The sequence below is a fragment of the Crocodylus siamensis genome, chromosome 12 (genome assembly GCF_052110815.1).
Source record: "Crocodylus siamensis isolate JL-2025a chromosome 12, ASM5211081v1, whole genome shotgun sequence".
Classification (NCBI taxonomy): domain Eukaryota; kingdom Metazoa; phylum Chordata; order Crocodylia; family Crocodylidae; genus Crocodylus; species Crocodylus siamensis.
Window position 1 is genome coordinate 21,596,145 of NC_143406.1, and position 19,778 is coordinate 21,615,922.

The 19,778-nt window shown below is 49.7% G+C and overlaps 1 protein-coding gene across 1 annotated transcript; it reads right to left on the minus strand.

The window, feature by feature from the left end:
* Positions 1-1,668: 1,668 nt before the first annotated feature.
* Positions 1,669-18,296, minus strand: LOC149854760 (deoxyribonuclease-1-like). The gene is made up of 8 exons (XM_090023858.1): positions 18,045-18,296; positions 16,015-16,103; positions 14,540-14,623; positions 14,021-14,136; positions 12,542-12,654; positions 10,677-10,831; positions 9,753-9,849; positions 1,669-1,722 (listed from the first exon to the last, which is right to left on the minus strand). The coding sequence occupies exons 1-8, from the start codon at positions 18,267-18,269 to the stop codon at positions 1,669-1,671; spliced, it is 933 nt and encodes a 310-aa protein (XP_089879984.1). The 5' UTR covers positions 18,270-18,296.
* Positions 18,297-19,778: the final 1,482 nt, after the last annotated feature.

A 19,778-nucleotide genomic window follows, 5' to 3' on the forward strand; every position in this document is an offset into this window, starting at 1 on the left:
GAAAGCTTTCTTCTATTGCTTCCAGCCACAGCATTTACATGTGTGCCTGGGACTGTAGCACGTTGATCCAGGGCAGAACAGCCTCAGTTGGCAGGTAACCCAGGGGGGTCAGCCTGCCAGCCTGGGGCTGCTGCACCCTGGCTCAATGTGCTGTGGAGAGGCTGGCTGGGACATGATGGTGCTGCAGTGTGGGGCTAACCAGCAGGCAGCCCCTGCACTGTAGTGTCCTCGTGCCTTAGGCAGCAACTAGAGCTGACTGAACATGCGTTTTGGCACATGTAACTACTCCATTGTAGGATAGTACTTGTCTGAGACAGTACTATCCTATGGTGGGGTTAATTATTATGCCCTAATACAGGCATGTGTAGACAGTAACGCTTTACTGCTGAGCTAATTAGTCAGCTTCACAGTAAAATTCACATGTAAATGCATAGTGTGTGTTATAGCAAATTGAAAGAGGGCCATGCTACCCTGTATTTTTCATAAAGCTCAGTGAGTGCAGGTGCTGAATTATAAAAGACAGGATCTGTTAGATGAAGAACAGAAATCTTATAGGGCAATCCTTGATAGAATCGTGGTAGCTTTGGAATTGTGGAACAGCCAGTGCCTCTCATATCACTGAGATAATTGTTATATTTAACAGCCACTTATGCTCAAAATATGAACATACTACAGCTATACAAATACAATAAAAATACCATATAACAGGAAGAAAATAAGAGGAAAGATTTTTTTTGTGATATCTTTTATTAGGCTAACTGGGAAAGATGTTGGTCAAGCTTTCAGGCACAAAGTGCTCTTCAGGTCAGGTCCCCATAATCATGAAGCTGGTTTAAAATCATGAGATATTAAGAGCAGTAAATGCTGGGTTTGAGCCTTGGATAGTCACAGCATCAGACTTTTCTCCACAAACACAAGGTCTAGAAACTGATTATTTTAATGACATGACTCCAGGAGTTGATTTAAGGAAAATACCCTACCATGAGACTGAAAAATAAAAGCTTGATTTGGCTTCTACTAGCTCACCAGGCACTTCTAAAATTACCATAAGATCACCTCCCCTCCACTGTTGTCCTCCAGCATTTTTCTCCAAGCAATCCCAAGAGCAAATCTCAATAGCTTACTAGCTATATGAAGGAACAGGTGTGCCTATCATCCAGGTATGCAGCAGGGAATGCTAATGGAATATAATATAAAGGTCCTGACAGCTGAGTTAGATCAGTGGTTCTCAACCTTTTTTGTATCAGGACCCATTTGTAAACATCAGTGGCCAGTCCCAACCCAGTGTCCCTCACTTCCAACCTGCTGCCCCCTCATGTGTGGAAAAAGCCATGGTTTCCCATGTTTTGCTCCTTTAAAGGAAAATCCATTTTTAAAGTTGATTCAGGACCCTTTCATATATTCTTGTGACCCACTTTTGGGTTGAAACCCATTGGTTAAGAAATGCTGAGTTAGATGAGGAATGAAACTATCAGAAGCTGCTCTTGGCTGACAGGAGGGCAGGTATTTGGCTGTAGTCCTAGATACTGAGATGCAATCCTGGGAGTTCATGTGAAGGAGTTGGAACTACAAGCAGCAGTGCCTGGCAAAGAATATGCATGTAGTAGAGGCAGTTTTCTTGGTAGCAACAGCCATTGGTAGGTGGAAGGAGAGAGGAATAAGCAAGTCTCAGAAAGACTTCAGGGTCACCTCCACAGGGAAATGGTCGCTGACTGCCAGGGCCTGAACAGAAACAGAGAGAAGTAAGAGTCACCCATTGAGTATCATAGTCTGTGCATGCTGTGAAATTAAAGATCTTCTAGTCCTAAGCAGTGCCTGGCATGCTCTGTGCTCTGATGCTAACTCACTACATGTCCTGGGGCCAAGCTTTGAGATGTGGGCCACCCAACCATTCTATTCCTTAGTTTCCCCACCTGCACAACATGGAAACACTGATCTTCCCCCTCCTGAGTCGCTACCAGAGTGTTGCTAACATTTCTGAAGGACCTTGAGATCCCCCATGTCAGAATTATGCAAAGGCCATCAAACACAGTCCTACCAGATCACTACATTCCCACCCCAGAGGCTCGTGCTATGGTATGTGTGATTGTGGCAGGGCACAGATTGTGCCTGCCACTTTAAGAGGCTTGAGCAGGTGTGGCTAGGCCTAATGTGATGGTCACATGACTGCAAGCGGGCCCCTGATTGGAGGAGGCCTGGGCAGCCTCAGTATAAGCCCAGGCCCTTGGAGCTAAGCTAGTACTTCCTGCTGTGAGCCAAGGGAACAACGTTACCCAGCCAGAGATCTGCTGCTGCCAGAATATCCTGGAGGTTAAGGGTAGGAACAATAGAGATGGAGGAGGTTCCTGGTCCTAGAATATGACCTGAAACTACACCCTGCTAGGGCTGGATGGTATGGTGGTGCTGCCCATGGTGGGGCAGTCTCCAGGAAATACCACACCTGTACATCCCTGCTGAAAGCCAAGTATGAGGTGCAGAAAGCCTTAGCCCTGACTGCCTTGTGGGTCCCCTGTGGAGGGGAAAGGCTAGGGGAGCACACCCTAGCAGAAAAGCATAATGCCAAGGCCCACAGAGAGTGGGACCTGAGGCCCATGGGCTGTAAGGCCCAGAAACCTCAGTGAGAGGGCAAAGTAGTGCCCCAGTGAGGGGGCAAAGTGAGAGCTGGAGGCTACTGAGAGTAGGGTCAATGAGGGGCTGAAGGACTGCACATAGGCCAGCTGGAGTAGAGGCCCAGTGAGGCCAGAGAACTAGTGAGTCCAGCAAGGATGGAAGAGCAGATCCAGGAGGGTTCTGGAGAAATTATGTAGTCCATGAGCTCAGAGAGTGGAGACATTATTTGGAGAGCCCCAAGAAAGCAGACCCATATGGGAGAGAGGGCTTGCTGCTCAAGAACCTCAACTGGTCAATGCTGGGGCCAGGACCATATAGGTCAAAGGACCAGAGTGCCTACCACAAGGGATGGCCAGAGCCAGCTGCCTGCCATCCTGACTAGCCCAGAGGTGAGGCCAGGGCCTGCAAGGCCAAAGGTTCTGGAGGTGACCACTGCTGAGTTGGAAAGGGGTCTAGGGAGCTAGGCTGCCCAAGTAGGAGGTATCCAGGTCAGGGTCCAAATGTCAGTATGGAATATAGTGGGGCCCACTGTGGAGCTGGAGCCATATTGCGATGTCATCTGCAAGACATGGGACATGGTATAAGGATGGTACGGATCTGTGTATTACATCTTTGACCAGGGGTGGGCAAAATTTGGCCCATGGGCCAGATGCGGCCCACCAGGCCATTATATCCAGCCCAGGGGGCCCCTAAAAAATGTAGAAAATTAATATTCATCTGGCCCTGGCTGCCTGTCATGTGGCCCTTATTGGTTTGCCAAAACTCAGTAAGCGGCCCTCCACCCAAAATAATTGCCCGCCCCTGCCCTTGACATATCACTTGGTTACAAGAAAGGTTTGGCAGGAAGGACGGACTGCCCTGGACAGGTGGGCAGACCAGCATTGTGATTGGCCTAGGGACGGACCCCTGTCACAGTGATTAAACAGGTTGCTTGGTGCCATTGCCGTGTTCTTCCACACAAAACAGGAAAGCCAGGCAAACTGGGAGCCACACCCCATGCTCATTCCATCAACAGCATGTACAGCAGCCAAGTTGGGAATGGAGCTATACCAGGAGCCCCCACAGCACTTCTCATTTGCCAGCCTAAGAGCACCTGGGGGTTACAGTGGACAATAAGCTGAATATGAGCCAGCAGTGTGCCCTAGTTGCCAAGAAGGCTAACAGCATCCTGGGCTTCATTGGTAAGTGTGTTGCCAGTAGATCAAGGGAAGAGATTATTCCCCTCTATTCAGCACTGGTGAGGCCACATCTGGAGTACTGTGTTCAGTTTTGGGCCCCCACTACGGAAGAGATGTGGACAAATTGGAGGGAGTCCAGCAGAGAGGAACAAAAATGGTGAGGGGGCTGGGGGACATAATTTATTAGAAAAGACTGGGGGAACTGGGCTTCTCTTAGTCCAGAGAAGAGGAGACTGAGAGGAGACTTAGTAGCAGTCTTCAACTACCTGAAGTGGGGTTTGAAAGAGGATGAAACTGGACTCATCTCAGTGGTGGCAGATGACAGAACAAGGAGCAATGGTCTCAGGTTGCAGCAAGGGAAGTTTAGGTTAGATATTAGGAAGAATTTAATCACTAGGATGGTAGTAAAATACTGAAACAGGTTACCCAGAGAGGTGGTGGGAGCTCCATCCTAGTGGGTTTCCAAAACCTGGCTAGATAAAGCTTTGGCTGGGATGATCTAGTTGGGGCTGGTCTTGCTTTGAGCAGGAGGTTGGACTAGATGACCTCCTGAGGTCTCTTCTAACCCTAACTTCCTATGATTCCACCTCACACAAAAACCAAGGCACAGAAAGGAAAGGAGAATTAGCCAAAACATTCAGAACAGAGGTTTAAACTTTTACTGCCCTATGCTCATAGGAATCAGTCAACACCAGTGCAAAGTGAATGTAAAATACTTCCCAGACTAAAGCTTAGTCCACACTACACTCCTGCCTGTGTAACTGTGTCCCTGTCAGAGTCCTCAGAGCTCAATTAGCAGCCTACAGAAGAGCCAAGATAAGAGCAGAGACCCCATGCTCTAATTCCCCAGCATGATACATGCTGGAGAAGGAGAAGCAGGAGTATCACAGAATCAGAGAATAGCAGAAAAACAGGCCTCAGGATGCCATGTAGTCCAGCTCCTGGGCAAGGCAGGATCCTAGCTAAATGTCTGTCTCATTTATTCTTTAAAACTTCTGAGGATGGAGACTTCACAATCTGGACAGCCTGTTCCAGTGCTTAACCTTCCTCAAATTCTTCCTCTGTTGCAATTTAAAATTGTTATACTTCGTCCTGTCCCCTGCAGCCACAGAGAATAGCCCTATCTTCTTTAAAACCACCATTCAGGTATTTTAAGACTGTTATCCAATTTTTGTTTATACCAGGTCCTGGTTGGTTTCAGTCATTACCCCAGCATGAGACAGAGGTAGACCCAGAATTACTGTGAAATCTTCCTTGGAGGTTTTCAAGAAGCAACAGGATGAGCATCTGTCTGGGATGGTTTAAAAGTAGCCCATTCTGCATCTGTTCAGGAGCTAGACTAGAGGCTGGGATCCTGTGGGGATGCTAAGGTGCATGGTTGATAGCCTAGAGGTTGCAAATTTGAAGCCATAGCAGAAATGCTTATGACGTGGCCTGTCAGATTCCAACAAATCTGCCAATTATGCTTAATACCTTGTTACAAGGACACAAAAAAGAAAGAGGCCGGACTAGATGACCTGAGGTTCCTCCCAGCCCTGTGATTTGGTGATCTTAACAAATTGTGAGGCCTGATGGTAGGCCTGGGGAGACTACACACAATGGCTATGGAGGCAACATGCAAAGGCTGCTACTTACTGAAGCAGTGTGCTCCCAAAAGAGTGGCTTACCACAAGGAAGGCAATGTGCTCAACCCACTTCCAGTCAACATCTACATTAACAATCAGACACTTCCTGCTGAATGTCAGCAGTTCATCTATGCTGACTGCGGTGGAGTACCAGTGAGGTGTTCACCACTCAGGGAGTTTGCAAGCTCTGGGGGTGCTTGTTGGCTGAGCACTAGGGAAAACCCTACCCAGAAAACATCTTAAGGGGGAAGGTGTGTGTCAGAGCACTCATGGTGCTCTGCCACTTTAAGAACTGGGCCAGGCAGCAGGCAGGTGGAGTCCAGTCCTGATGAGCAGCCATCTTAAGACTCAGGCCAGTACGGCTTGAGAGAGCAGTTGCTGTTTGGTGCTGAGGAGGGAACATTTTCTGGCAGAGCTGCTGCTTTGGAGACAACTTAGAGGTAAGGGCAGGAGCTATAGGGCAGCTTGGAGGGTCCTGGTCCTGGACATGACCTTAAACTTCATCCTGCTGGGATAGGGAGGCCTGATGGGACTACTAGTGGTGGGGCGGGGCCAGCAAATGCCAGGTTGGAGGACTATCCCAGTGAAAGGAGGGTCAGGGCACCTTAATAACCCCTGGACCCACCATCTTGTGGGTTATGAGTAACATCAGAGGGAATTAGGGCCAGGTATGTCTATGTGGGACACCTGATCCTGATAGGGTGCAAAGCCTGAAGTGGGTAGTGGGGCCAGGCATGCCCATGGGTGGCACCTGAGCCCTTTAAGGTGTAAGATCCTGGGGAGAGAAAGAGAGTTGTGGGCCAGGCATACTGATGAGGGGCACCTGAACCTGAGGGGGTGTTCAGCCCCAGGCCCCAGAGAAGGGGGCGGAGTATTGAATTGAGGCCCTGTTAACTTAGGTGACTGAATTTGATCCAGGTAAGCTTTCTGGTGCCTAAGGCCAATTGGAGGGCAGTAGAGGAGAAGTAACAGAGAAATGAGGGTGGAGTCAGCAGCCCTGTATGGAGAGCAGCTGTGGGAGTTACCTGGCTATGAGACAAGGGCAGAGTCTGCGCAGTATTTTGCAAACACCCAAAGCTCACTCGGATGAGGGTAGCAGGAGATGCCCAAAAGGCTTGCTGGCCAGGGAGTGAAGGGAATCAATCCCAAGGACCCTCCAGGTGAGGGCAGGGTAAGTGTGACCCTGGGGGAAAAGCAGGAGCAGTATGAGTGAGGCCCAGCAAGGGCAGCATAAGAGAGACTGTGTGAGAGAGGGTGGATTGTGAGAGACTTTAGTGAGAGGGAGGCCCATAATAGGGCAGGGTGTGAGAGGCCTAATACTGTAATGAGTTGGGCCCAGCCTCAGGCCACTGTTAGGAACATCAGCTATGCATGGGACACCTAAAGGGAGGTAAGAGCATGTACTAAAGGCCCTAGACACCAGGGCCCAGAATGGTCAGCCTCCCACCTAATTTGGATCCTAATTACTTAACAACAAGGCATAGCAGATGAGATAGGCAGACGGCATGCCCAGAGGCAGTGGGAAACCAGTACTGTGGCTGGTTGAGAAGCTCCCATGTTTGCCACACTGAGAATTCCTGCATTACCACACAGCAGAAGAATTTTGAGGGCACCTGAGAAGATCGTGGAAAAGTCACTGGACAAGATGTCAGATTATTACCTAAATAATCATCTCAAACCCAGCCCTAGCAAAACCCAAATCTGCACTTCCCATCTACTTCCAATCTGAGGAACCAGGATATAGAATGACACCTGAATGTACCCTGGGGTGAGCAGAGTCTTGAACATCAGAAACACCCAGTCTACTTAGGGGTAACACTGGACCATACACTTAAGCACATATTAAATGCTAAAGCCAAGGTCAGCACATGAACAACATTCTGTTTCGTAGTTTCTAGGGTCGGAAGGGACCTGAGCAGATCATCTAGTCTGACCCCCTGCCATGGCAGGAAAAAGTACTGGGGTCAAATGACCCCAGCAAGATGTTCATCTAACCTCCTCTTAAACACCCCCAGGGTAGGAGCCTGCACCACTTCTCTTGGAAGCTGGTTCCAGACCCTAGCCGCCCTGACTGTGAAATAGCACCTCCTGATATCTAACCTAAACCTACCCTCTGCCAGCTTGTGACCATTATTCCTGGTCACTCCTGGCGGTGCTCAGGGAAACAGTGACTTCCCCAATGCCTGCTGATCCCCCGTGACTAGTTTATAACAGGCCACAAGATCCCCCCTCAGCCGTCTCTTGTGGAGGCTGAACAGGTTCAGGTCCCGCAGCCTGTCCTCATAGGGCCTGCCCTGTTGTCCCCTGATCATATGAGTGGCCCTCCTCTGGACCCTCTCCATGTTGTCCACGTCCCTCTTGAAGTGTGGTGCCCAGAACTGGACGCAGTACTCCAGCTGCGGCCTGACCAGTGCCGCATAGAGGGGGAGGATCACCTCCCTGGACCTGCTCGAGATGCATCTGTGGATGCATGACAAGGTGCGGTTGGCCTTCCTTACTTGCCTCCCCACACTGCCACCCATGTTCATCTTGGAGTCAAAGATGACCCCCAGATCCCTTTCCGCCTCTGTGCTGACAAGAGGGGAGTTCCCCAACCTGTAGGTATGGTGCCGGTTGTTCCTCCCAAGGTGCATCACCTTGCACTTGTCTGTGTTGAAGCCCATCCTATTCTCGTCCGCCCACCCTTGTAACCTGTGTAGGTCTGATTGTAGCCTGTTGCATCCTTCCAATGTGCCCACGTCCCCCCACATCTTAGTGTCATCAGCAAATTTGAACAGGGTGCTTTTTACCCCCTCATCCAAATCGCTGATGAAGATGTTGAACCATCTGTGTAACCTCGCAAATTCCAAGTGGGGAACACATTCATCCACCCTATGCACTACTGCCTTAGCAATCTGTTTGTCTGGCTGAATATGCCTGCACTACCTGGGGATGCTCAAGTCACAGTAAACTTATTGACACCACCCTAAATGATACATGCAGAATTATAACAGGCTGCCTAAAATGCACCCTTGTTCTCTGACTATACACACTATCTGGCATAGCACCTCCTTTATATCATAAGGAAAGTAGCAGGTGACATTGACCAGGAGGTACAAGAGTCAGACAGCCACCGCCACCACCTACTGTACGGACATCAACCAGTTCACCATTGTCTCTGATCGAGAAATAGCTTTTTGTCCTTTCCCGTATCATCAACTACATCACTAGAATCAGTCAGAAGTACCCTCTGGCAAAAAGAATGGGAGAAACTAGGAAACAAAGCTGTTGAATGGAGCCAGTGAGCAATTACCCCAAGTAAGGAGTTAGCATCCAGCTGCAGCTACAAATAGTATACATGGTGGAGTCTGAACAGATTGAGAGTAAGTCTTGGAAGATGCATGGGGCCTTTACATGACTGATCGATGCGTTTGTCAGGAGAAGCAAACCATGGATCATCTCCTGAGATGCCCTGTAGCACCACAGTGCACCCCACAAGATCTGGCAACACCAACACCAGAAGCAGTGGCCTGTGCAGAATATCAGGAACAGACCATATAGAAAGGTTGGACTGGAAACGCAATGAAGAAGACTTGCTGAAGCAGAGAGTGCTCTACAGGGCAGTGACAACCTGCTGGACTTCCAAGTAGAGGTTCTGCTTCTAAGCACAAGGCCATAGAACAGCATCTGGAGCCTTATTCTCCATTGTCTTTCCCTTTGTTGGGTCATTTATCCCAGGGCTAAGAGTGGGTGAAACACTGCCATTTATCATTTCCCAGAGCTTGAGGCCACAGGTAACTGCTATACCATTTCTTTTGACCCCCTGTAATCATAAGCTATTTAGGTTCACCCTGATATCTCTGCATTAAATGCATATTTTAGTAAGATAAAAGCATTTTGGTTCCCATAAGACCAAAATGTGTGCTGCAGGCACAGAACAAAAAGGACCAAGGGCCACCCATATCAGGGGCCATTGCAGTGGCAGGGAGCTGACTAGGTGGGATAGCCCAGACAATCCCAGCGGGTAAATCATGTGCCATGCTGCAGAGTCACTTTGCACACAGTGTAGAGCTCCACAGAATCAGACCCAACAGCTCTAGTGCCCATCTACCCCCAGAGATAATCACAGCAGAGAAAATCCTTCCCTGTTATACTGGCATGATGTAAGCTGTAGGCAGCTTTGCTGAGCAGACTTAACCTTTACACTTGGAAATTCCACTTTAGAGTTGATGTAGCCTAGACCCAGCAGAAATGCTGTTTCTGCCCTTCGCACAAGTACTGACTATAGCTGCTGTTCTCCCATGAAAATAACAGCCAGAGCTTGCTGCCAGTACCCAGCAGGACCCTGGGCATCACTTACATCCTTGTACTGCAGGTTGAAAGCCCATTGGAAGTTGTTGACATGGGCAGTCTCAGGAATCAGACAGCTTTTCATCTCAGAGCCACTTGCAACAATCCTGTAAGAGGTCAAAGGAGTCTTGTTACACATTCATCAGTGCTGGATTCAGCATCAAATATGACAGGAAATATGCTCCACTTACCCTGTACCCTGGGGTTTCCAGCAGCAACAGAGGCATCTGATGCTCCACGGCAGTCCCAAAGTCAGTGCCCATGAGAGCATTTCCCAGCTCCTATCCTCTCTTCCATCCCATTGCCCACCCCTTTTCTTTCAAGCTCCACAACTGGCCCTGGCCATACATGCTCATCTCACACAAATGCCAACCCTCTTTTGTCTCTGATTAAGTTGCTCTGCTGCAGCTCTAACATCATACCTGCCTTTCATCTGACTGCACTGCAGCAGGTGGTGACTTCTGGGGGGGGTCCTGAAATCTACTACATGGGCCCCTGCACTACCCTGCTAATCTGCATTAGCACCAGCCCAACCCCTCAAATGGACAGAGGAGTTCACGGTCCATTTAGATCCAGCTTCTGTACAGGCTGCCAGCCAGGGGCTCCCAATAATGGTTTCCATGCACTGGGAACTCCACCACTCCAGCAGCAGTAAGGCCACCAGGCCAGCCCTATGGGGGGTAACACTCCTCAGTCAATGTAAGGGGCATGATCTATCCCACAGCAAGGTGCTTCCTCTCTGCAAAGCCCAGGCAGTCCCAGCAGGAGACTTATTCACAATGAAATCAAAGGGAGAGCTCCTGTCGCCAGGGAGGACTAAATTTCCAATTGGGACCCCATATTCTGGCTTCTGCCCCATCAGACCCTGCCCCCTCCCCACTCCCAGACCTCCCATCTTTTTCAGGAAGCAGCTCCTGCCCTGGTGGTATCTTACCGGTCATAGGCACAGACAGTGTGTGACACAGTGGTGTCAGCACTGTCAGGAATGAGCCATTGGAATGCTCTGTTGGTACGCAGGCGGATGGAGGCCCAGTCCTCCGGGGTGACATAAGAGCAGCCAGCATTGAAGTCTCCCAGGAAGAGTATATTCTGCCAAGGCAAAGCAATATTAGCAGGCAGGGCATAGCCACAGCTTTGCCAGCATCTTGGGAACTTCCTGCACAGCCCTCCACCTGGAGCCTTGCTGGGTACCCTGACAGAATGGGCAGCCCTGGCACTAGCTGAGGCCCCCCGGCTAGGGGCTGCTCCCCAGGAGATAATATGGGCCTCTAGTCAAGGCATGGGCTTGGGTGAAATCAGGCGCTGTCCCCAGTTCCATCACTGAAATGAGGGATGTTGCTGGATCAAGTGTTCCCACTCTCATCCAGTGTCTGTAGCATGAGGGTAGCATACTCTGAGTTCTGCCTGCAGACTTCAGTGCTTCCACAGGGCCCTGAAATCTAGTACCAGGAGTGTGCATGCCAGTTCTGCAACCAGTACTATCCTGATAGCCTGGGCATCACCCTCCATGTAAAGAGCAGAAGCAACTCCCTCATGGAAGCTGCAGGCAGGCCACAGGAGACATGGTCAGAGCAAGTGTGTGTATCAAAGTAGAAACTGAGGTGGGTCTGATCCTGGCTTCAAGAACTAAAGTGTCCAAGGCAGAGACCAAGTTGGGGGCCAAGATCCAAACATTGCAACTTGGGGTCAGCAGTCAAAAGCTGAGGTCAGGGGCTACCACAGAGTTGAGGACAAAGCAGGAACAGGAACCCAGGAAACAAGGCTGAAGACGTTGGGTCATTCAAGCCTTGGGGTGGGAGCACAGGGTGGGCTGTGAGGCTCATCCCAGGCTTGGGCTCTGCCCAAACTGCCCAAATTACTCCCAGGTATGGGGTATGGGGTATGGAGGTGGGGCAGAGGGTAGGTGCTGCTTGAACCTATCCAGCAGAGACTGGAATAAAATTCCTCAGCTCATTTCACCTTGTCAAGCAAAAGTCACAAGAGAGCAGCTGTCTTCAGTCACCACTGCTCTTTGCAAGATGGCAATGGGTAAAAGGGACTGAGGAAACAGTGCCCAAGAGACGTGAGTGTCCCAGAGGGGTCATGTCTGTACAGGTGTGTGGCTGAGACCCATAAGATCTTGTGGGTTCAGGGGTTCACATTTTGGGCAGCACAGGTGACATTTCATCTTGATCACATTATTGGATACTAATCAGGAACTGAATATGGACTGAGGGGGTTAATTTTCCCAGAGCCTGGAGGAGCAGAAGAAAACCCAGTGCTAAGTACCAAACCTGGCCCAGAAAATGGCATCATAGCAGACCTGGCTGGGTGCAGGTGCTTTAGGGCATGTTAGGGCATTCCTGGTCCCCTGTATTGGGCCAAACCAGGGGTGACACCTGCCCAGCAGGCTTGAGGTGCTTTCCACAGAAGATGAAAACCAGTCAGAGCATGGAGCACCAGGACCTTCTATCACCAAGTTAGCTGTTGTCTCAGTGTGGAAGCAAACCACCTCAGACTAGAACAAGAAAAGGAGAAAGTCTATCCCCACCCTTGGTGGCCCATCAACCTAGCAAGCTATCATGCCAGTTTCTGTAGCCAACATCACACAAGGGAATGATGTGGCTGGCACTTTTAATCCCCAGCCTAAATGACCCATTAATGGTTGGATCACTGAGGATGGCCTTCAGCACAATTTCAGAGCAAAGCCTAACCACTGGGTCTGTCTTTACAGTTCTTCCTCAGCCCCTAGGTAAGTTATATCACTGGAAGAGGAAGCTGATATATTCTTCCACATGGTGTGTGGACCCATCTGCTTACATCAGTCGCCCACTTGCTGATGACATCTAAGTAGACATCGTAGAGGGCATCAATCTCTGCAGCAGCCTCATTGGGGGATGCATGCAGAGGCACCAGCACAAATTCCTTCACCTCTGCCAGAGAAACAGCAGAGAAACACACACATCACACACATGCACATGCACATGCACATGCACATGCACAGCTATGACTTTTCCATGCAAGGGAACAAACCCAACTCTGTATATTCAAGGGAAAAATCGTATTGCCTTCAAAACTCTTTCATCATGTCACATGAAGGAGATGAGGCAGAAATGAACTTAACCTAGACAGCAGATATGGGCAGGATTCTTTTCTTCCTATTAAGTACGTAAATAAGATGCTATACCACCCTATTCAAGTTCCTGAAAATTCATTAACGCAACAAGATTTGTACATCATCTGATCCTTAGGATTGCCTTGCAAAAAGGCAGTGAGGAGAGAGAGGACTCGCCCATCTTTTGTATTAACTCCTTTTTCAGAAGCAAGCAGGGTGCAATAGGGATTACACTTAGGTGCCTAACAGGCCAATACAATCTGGCCCTGAGAATCTATTCCCATCCAGCAGCACAATGGCACTTAATGTTCCAGATGCAGAATTATTTCCCTATGGGTACTGCAAGACAGGAAGTACCCAGTGAGGTGCTCAGAACACAGGCCAGTTCTGTGTGGTTTTTAGGAAATATCCACTCTGACACAGTTCATCTGGACCAGGTGCAGCACTGAGTGCCCCTGAAGTGCCAGTAGCTCCAGTCTGCCACACTGGCCTCTCCAGGGCACCTGCAGCCACGTGATAGTGTAACTGACACCACCAGACCTGGATTCAGTCCCAAATGTGGTCTTGGGTGGTTGAATACTGAGGAAGCAGCCTGCCAAGGGCATCACAGAATAGCTGAGCAGGGTGCAGAAAGGGGCTAAGGGGGGGAAAGGCTGTCAGAGAATCCTAGGGTTGAGAGTATAGCTGCCCAAGGCCTGAGGATGATGCTTCTCCACTGCAGAAGTAGCAACTTCATTAATTATGTGAGGGGCCCAGGGGCTGGTCCATAGGGGAGTCAAAGCTCCAGGGCTTATAAGGCAGTTCAGACACCCTGCCCTCCATAAAACCCACAACCAGAATACACCTGGGAAGCAATGGAGTCACCTAAGGCAGGGGTATGCAAGAGGAGGACACCTGTGTCCATGGGGTACTGAACTGATCCCTGATTCTGACTTTGGTCATGAGCAGCCTGACCTGCCAGAAGGGGGATATGGTGTTTCAAACCATCCCTGTGCCTGTCCTGGGTTTGGATCCTGGCTTGCCTCTCAGTCAGAAGCAGCATCTTCAAATTTGCTGCAGACACTTAGTTACATCCCCAGAGCTTCTCTGGAGGGAGCAGGAATTTGCCAGCCCACTTGCAAGCTGAGTCTGGTGAATGGGTGCTTCAAGCACCATACAGCCGGGATCCCTACAGCCCAGCCCACCTGTGAGAGGAGAAGAGAACTTCACGATGAAGGGCTCTCTGCTGAAGGTGTCATTCATGCAGGACTCACAGCCGTCTTCATAATAGTAACTGTCCACAACAGACAGCATCCCTGTCCTGTCGGGAGATGAGACAGAGCAGCCATGTAGAGCTAATTGAGATACATTGCAGGGGCATGGGGGTGCTAAAGGCAGGGATCAGCAGTGATTGGCAGCCTCACCAGCAGAGGGACCCAGAGTGTGTTTAACCCTGCAGGTGCCCCAGACGTCACCACACATGCAGTCACTGGTTCAGCATAGAATCTGGACCTGCTGTTTGATTCCCTCAGCAGCCCTGGCAGAGAGAGGGCAGCAGTCAAAGCCTTGGGCTGTACAACCAAAGCAATCTGCACCTGTCAAGGGAGTGGAGGCCTGGTTCTGCCCAGGACAGGTCAACTTCCCCCAGCCAGCACTGCCTGGGATGACCACTGCAACTCTCTGCAGCACTGGTGTGAGCACTGGCTGTGCTGGTGGGCTGTTACCTGTAAATGAAGAGGTACTGTTCCTTGTAGGAGGTTCTCCCCAGGGGCAGGCTGACCACATAGCTGTATAGATCCGGCGATATTCTGGAGAGGGCAAAGGAAGAGCCAGCATTAAGACCTATGCAGGGGGTAGGGCAGCTGTGTACCACCAGCACCTCAAACAAGCAGCATGTCTCTCCACCCCTAGCCCCAGCATCCCCTCCCCACTCCCACCCCCTCTCCGTCACATCCAGTGACATTGCTGTACTTCTGCTGAAGAGATCTTCCTCTATACCAAGTGCCTCCATGGTATCCAGGCTCTCCCCAGGCTTAGGTGGCCTTGCAGTGGCAAAGCATTGACAGCACACTCATCCCCCTGCTTTACCTATGGCAAGGTAAAGGTAAGCTGACCACGTGAAAATCCTGGAAATCTGGGACATCATCTGGGAAACCAGGGATGCTGTCTAGTGGCCCTTCCCAGCTCTCACAAGTTGGCAGGGCAAGGCTGTATGCCAGGCAGGCAATGGTGCTTGCAAGGTGCTCTGCACTGCTCTGACTCCAGGCCAGACTGTGCCCCTGAGTTTCTAGGATGCCTATTATAATTCCCAACAGTTGCTGGGACCAGCCCATGAAATCTGGTACTGTACCAGTTAAAACAAGCTCCCTAATTTAAGGGTGTTTTGATGTTTCAGGTATTGTGCCTGGTAGTTTGAGGGTTTGTCCCTGAAGTATTTTAGAGTAGGTTAAACAAACGTGTCTGGAATCATTTAGATAGGGATGATCCTGCTGTGAGCATGGGGTTCAACTGGATGTGACCTCTTGAGGTCCCTTCCATCCCTGCTCTTCTATGATGCTATGAACTCAGGTGGTATCTATCTCATTCCTATGCCCTGCAAACTGCAACTGTTCTTCCAATAGGGGACTGAGCTGAAGGAAACATGAGCACCTGGATGACTGGGCAATGCAGGTGGCTCCAGATCTTAGTGTCTGGGTTGTGGGCCCATCTCTACACTAATCCCTCCACAACCAGAATCATCCCAAGCTCATCTGGCTTGATGCCATATTTAGTATTTTCCTGCCAGTCAGAGAGGCTTGTCCTGCATGTCCTGTACATTAACTTCCATGCCTTAATGATGATACCCATTCCCACACCCCCTTTCCTTGCCTCTGTCCCAGCAGTAATCAGGCTGCACTCACTTGGCACAGGGGTAAACAAGGGTGCTCAGTGCCTAGCACAGCAGAATGCAACCTCTTCTGCATTTCCATTGTGACGGGCTCCCATGCACCCAGGTGTCCGTACTCAGTTCTGACAGAACCAGCTGCAAAGATGCAGCCCCCATGCTCTGCACTCACTATAGCTTCATCAGGCCATCCTGGAGCCTACCCTTGGGGGTGCTGCTCCCTGCTTTGCCAAACGGTCCTTATCTATATCTGCCATGTAGCATACCACCCCAAAACAATGATTCAGGCTTTTCTTCCCACCCCTACTCCCATACCTGTTGAGCTTGTTCATCAGTTTCTTCACAGCACTGAGGTCAGAGTCCCGGACCTCCTGCACCAAAATGAGGTCATACATTGACAATATCTGGTGGAAAGACAAAGTTCAGAGCTGTCAGGCTGAATGTAGAGCAGTCCAGGTGTTCTCAGGGCCAGCTGCACTGGCCACTGGCACCATCACTGCCATTGGAGGGCCTGGGCCTGAAGAGGACTGCGATACTCAGGGGCAGACTCTGAGGGGACCTTCCTGGATGAAGATCTAGTGTTACTCTGCGAAGCTTGTCTCTAGGTCCACTCTGCTGTCACAGAGATCAGAATCTGTTCCTAACATGGGAAAAGTTCAACCAGACAATCAAGGGAGTTGAGAATAAACCAGGAACGTTTATGACTCTGATGCCTACATCCAGTCATTTCCCTGTCAAAACAACCAGCTCCTGGGACAAGCTCAGTATTGTGGTAATATTATGATGTCAAGTCAATCATCCCAGTTTACACTGCAGCTAAGTTTGGCCCCCTGTGCCTGAAGGAGCCATAACACTCCCATTTATTCTGTGATTGTTCTGACACTGCATCCGCTAAGGAGGCCTTCCTGCCAGCACTGAGGATAAGGTTACCTCTCCCTGTTCCTGGAACACTTTTTTCTGCCCTTGTCCCTATTTCAATCCCAAAGGCTGGGGTGAATCTGTACTACTCAGAGCTATCTCTAAGCAGGCAGTGCTTTGCTGACTGGGCTTCTGTCCAGATTTCCTTAGAGACACACAAAACCCAAGAAAGTCAGAAGTCAAGAACCCCAGACAGAATCACATGCTGCAGCCACACACCAGCAGAGACGTGGCTTCTGGACTCTTGGCCTCCCCACCCTTCACCCTCCAGCTGAGCTGAGATTACCCTATTTTCCACTGAAGTACACAAGCTGGGAGAATAGGGCTGAGCCCTGCAGCAGCCGAGGTGAGGCATCAGCCTAGAGCAGGATGTACATGGCAGCATTTGCACCACAGCTACTCCAGAGGGCTGTAGAACCAACCAGCAAAATCCCAGCTGAGTTGTCAGAAACTCAGCAGTGATCACACAAGGTCTGGCCCAGGAAAATGCTAGCCAGAAAACCAGTCTGCCTCTGTGTTTCTTGTAAAATAATGGAGGCATCGATGTGTTATCTAACTATCTTTGCACATGGGATTCAGTGTCACTTCTCAGCAGGGGCAGATCTAGAGGGGTGCACTTGTACTCCCTGCCCCGTGATTCGTACTCCACCCAAACTTTAAAGCCAACTGCCTGGCAGTGGCAACAGCACTTTTAGTCAGACAGTGCTGAGGGAATCAATTGACTTCGTGGCTCATTATAATTTACCTGATCCCCTCTTCAAGCAGGTGTTAATGATTCTTTTGTTCCACCAATCAAGCTATCCTTTGTTCTGAAAATCTGCTGTCTGTTAGCTGCCCTAGTAATGAATTTCCCATTTCACAGCCCTGCAGATGGTTTTTAACTCATTCTGATGAAGTTACATTTGTTTTTGCTTCAATCTTAAATTGAATAATACAGCCCTAGGCCCCTAGCATATTAGCAAAGCTTCTAGTTTTTCTAACTGGAAAAGAATACATGTTGTTTTAAATGTGATGATGCACCTCTCCATCTGCACCCCTGTTTTTCAAAAGTCTAGATCCATCCATGCTTCTCAGTATGCAAGGCAGGGTGTGGCTGAAAAGTACCTCTTGCAGGCCTGTGACAGAGTGTCTCCATTTGTCACTGAGAGGATAAGGGCAAAACTTCCCTAGAAGAGCTACAGCTACAACCCACTTTGCAGCCCCTTGGCTGATCACAGCTAGCCAAGCAAAACCATAGCCCAGCAGCTGGCCCCTCACCACTGCCCTTTCATTATTGCTTCTTAGTGGCTTTCATCCCCTGCGGTAATCTCTTCTCCAGCCCCAAAGAACACAGATTTCTAAAACACCTTGTTCCAGTTCTTTCCTGGAAAACTTTGCACTGCTTGCTGTGGTGACAGACACCCACACCCTCCCCACCCAGCACTCACATTGACAATAATTCCTGCAATGGTCTCATTGGACAACTTAGTGTCTCCACATGTCCGGATGTTAAAAGCACTGATCCTCAGTGTGGCAGCTGTGTGCAGCAGGTAAGCCATGGTCAGAAAGGACAGCACCAGTTTCATGGCTCCCATCCTGAAGGAAAAAAGGAAACCAAAGTCCAAAGTGCTGATGTGAAAGGTTAGAGTGGCAGACATGGCATCACAGTGCATGTTCCCTACCTCCCAGTGCTGGACAGCATGAACGTCACGTGCCCCTGGAGGCTGGGGAGGGCACAGTGAGCTCCCACAGGCAGCAGCAGCAGCGCTGTCAGTGGCAGGAGCATGGCAGTGGCAAGCGGTGAGCACCCACAGGCAGCCATGACACTGTCAGTTGGGGCGGGGGGGTGGGGGAAGGCTGGCGAGTGCTGACCAGTGGTTGACGACCACCCGCAGACACCGCCGGTGGCAGGGGCAGTGAGTGGTGGTGTGGTGAGCAGTGACTGCCTGCAGGCACCGCCAGCAGTGTCAGCACCCGTGTGCACCCCCTACACGTTGCCAATGCTGAACAGAGTTGTGATGTATAACAAACCAATCTCCCTAAGGATGTTCCTGAGCCCCTGGAAGTAATTGCACTCCTTTTGTGGTATCTGCAGGAACTTGTTTTAAATATAAGATGAGGAAGACAGTTCTCATATGTTCTCAGCTATGAATTACTGTGCATCTCCACCTGCCTTGCGATGTTTCCAATCAGCTCCTTCCAAGCACTTGACAACAGCAAGTAACCATCCAATGTTGTGTCAAGGACTGTCTGGCCAGTGGCTTTGTGTGGCTGCAGCTTGATGTCTCTTAACAGCTTGGCTAACTGCACTTAGATAGCCAGCCATCTTTGTAACATATTCAGCTCAAATACCTGTGATATGTTTACTTCAGAGACAACAATAGACAGGCAAATCTCCCATCCAAAGAATACCATAGATGGTATATATCCCATAGATGACTGCACTCTGCTCCAGTAAGCTATCATGACATAAGAGAGTAACTCATCCCACTCTGATTGTCTTTGATCAGGGAGGACAGCATGTCAACCAGAGTGCAGTTGAACTGTCCACTAATCCATGAGATTGGGGGTCATATAGCATGGTGCAGGTTTTGCTGATTTCCAAAAGGTCACATACATGATGAAACAGTTGAGATTCAAAATTTCTTCCCTGGTCAGCGTGTAGGGATCTAGGTACACCATGGTGGGTGTGTCTACACATGCCCCCAACTTGCTTTAGTACTAACCATCATTACTGCACAGTCCTGATGGCACATGGGTCGTTTCCAACCCTACTGCACAGTAACAACAAACTACTAAGAAGTAGCTCACTGCTACTGTACAGCAGCATCAGCATCATGGTGCATGCCTGCTCACACTACATCTCCCTAGTAATGAGCTACATCACTGTAGCTCATCATTATGGCAACTTAGCATCTCATGTAGACGTACCTGGTAGCACACAAATCTCTCAACAAACACCTTCGCCACAGTCTTAGCCTTCTGGTCATAGAGAGAGTATGCTTCTGCCCACTTGGAAAAATAATCAGCCACTACTAAAACATACCATATTTCATGGTGTATAAGTTAGGTTTTGAAGTCCAATTTTTGGGTCTTAAAAATAAAACTCAACTTATACACTGTGCCACATCAAAAAATTGGGCACAGGGCTGGGCTCAGCACTCAACTGGTGCAGCCTCATC

Excerpts from the sequence above, each read along its gene's own strand:
- LOC149854760 (XM_090023858.1), bottom strand. The coding sequence starts at position 18,269 with ATGCACTGTGATGCCATGTCTGCCACTCTAACCTTTCACATCAGCACT. Across the intron at positions 14,624-16,014 it reads CTGATGAACAAGCTCAACAG|AATATCGCCGGATCTATACA; the intron begins GTATGGGAGTAG and ends TGCCCTCTCCAG. Across the intron at positions 1,723-9,752 it reads TCAACCTGCAGTACAAGGAT|GCCCTGGCAGTCAGCGACCA; the intron begins GTAAGTGATGCC and ends GTTTCTGTTCAG.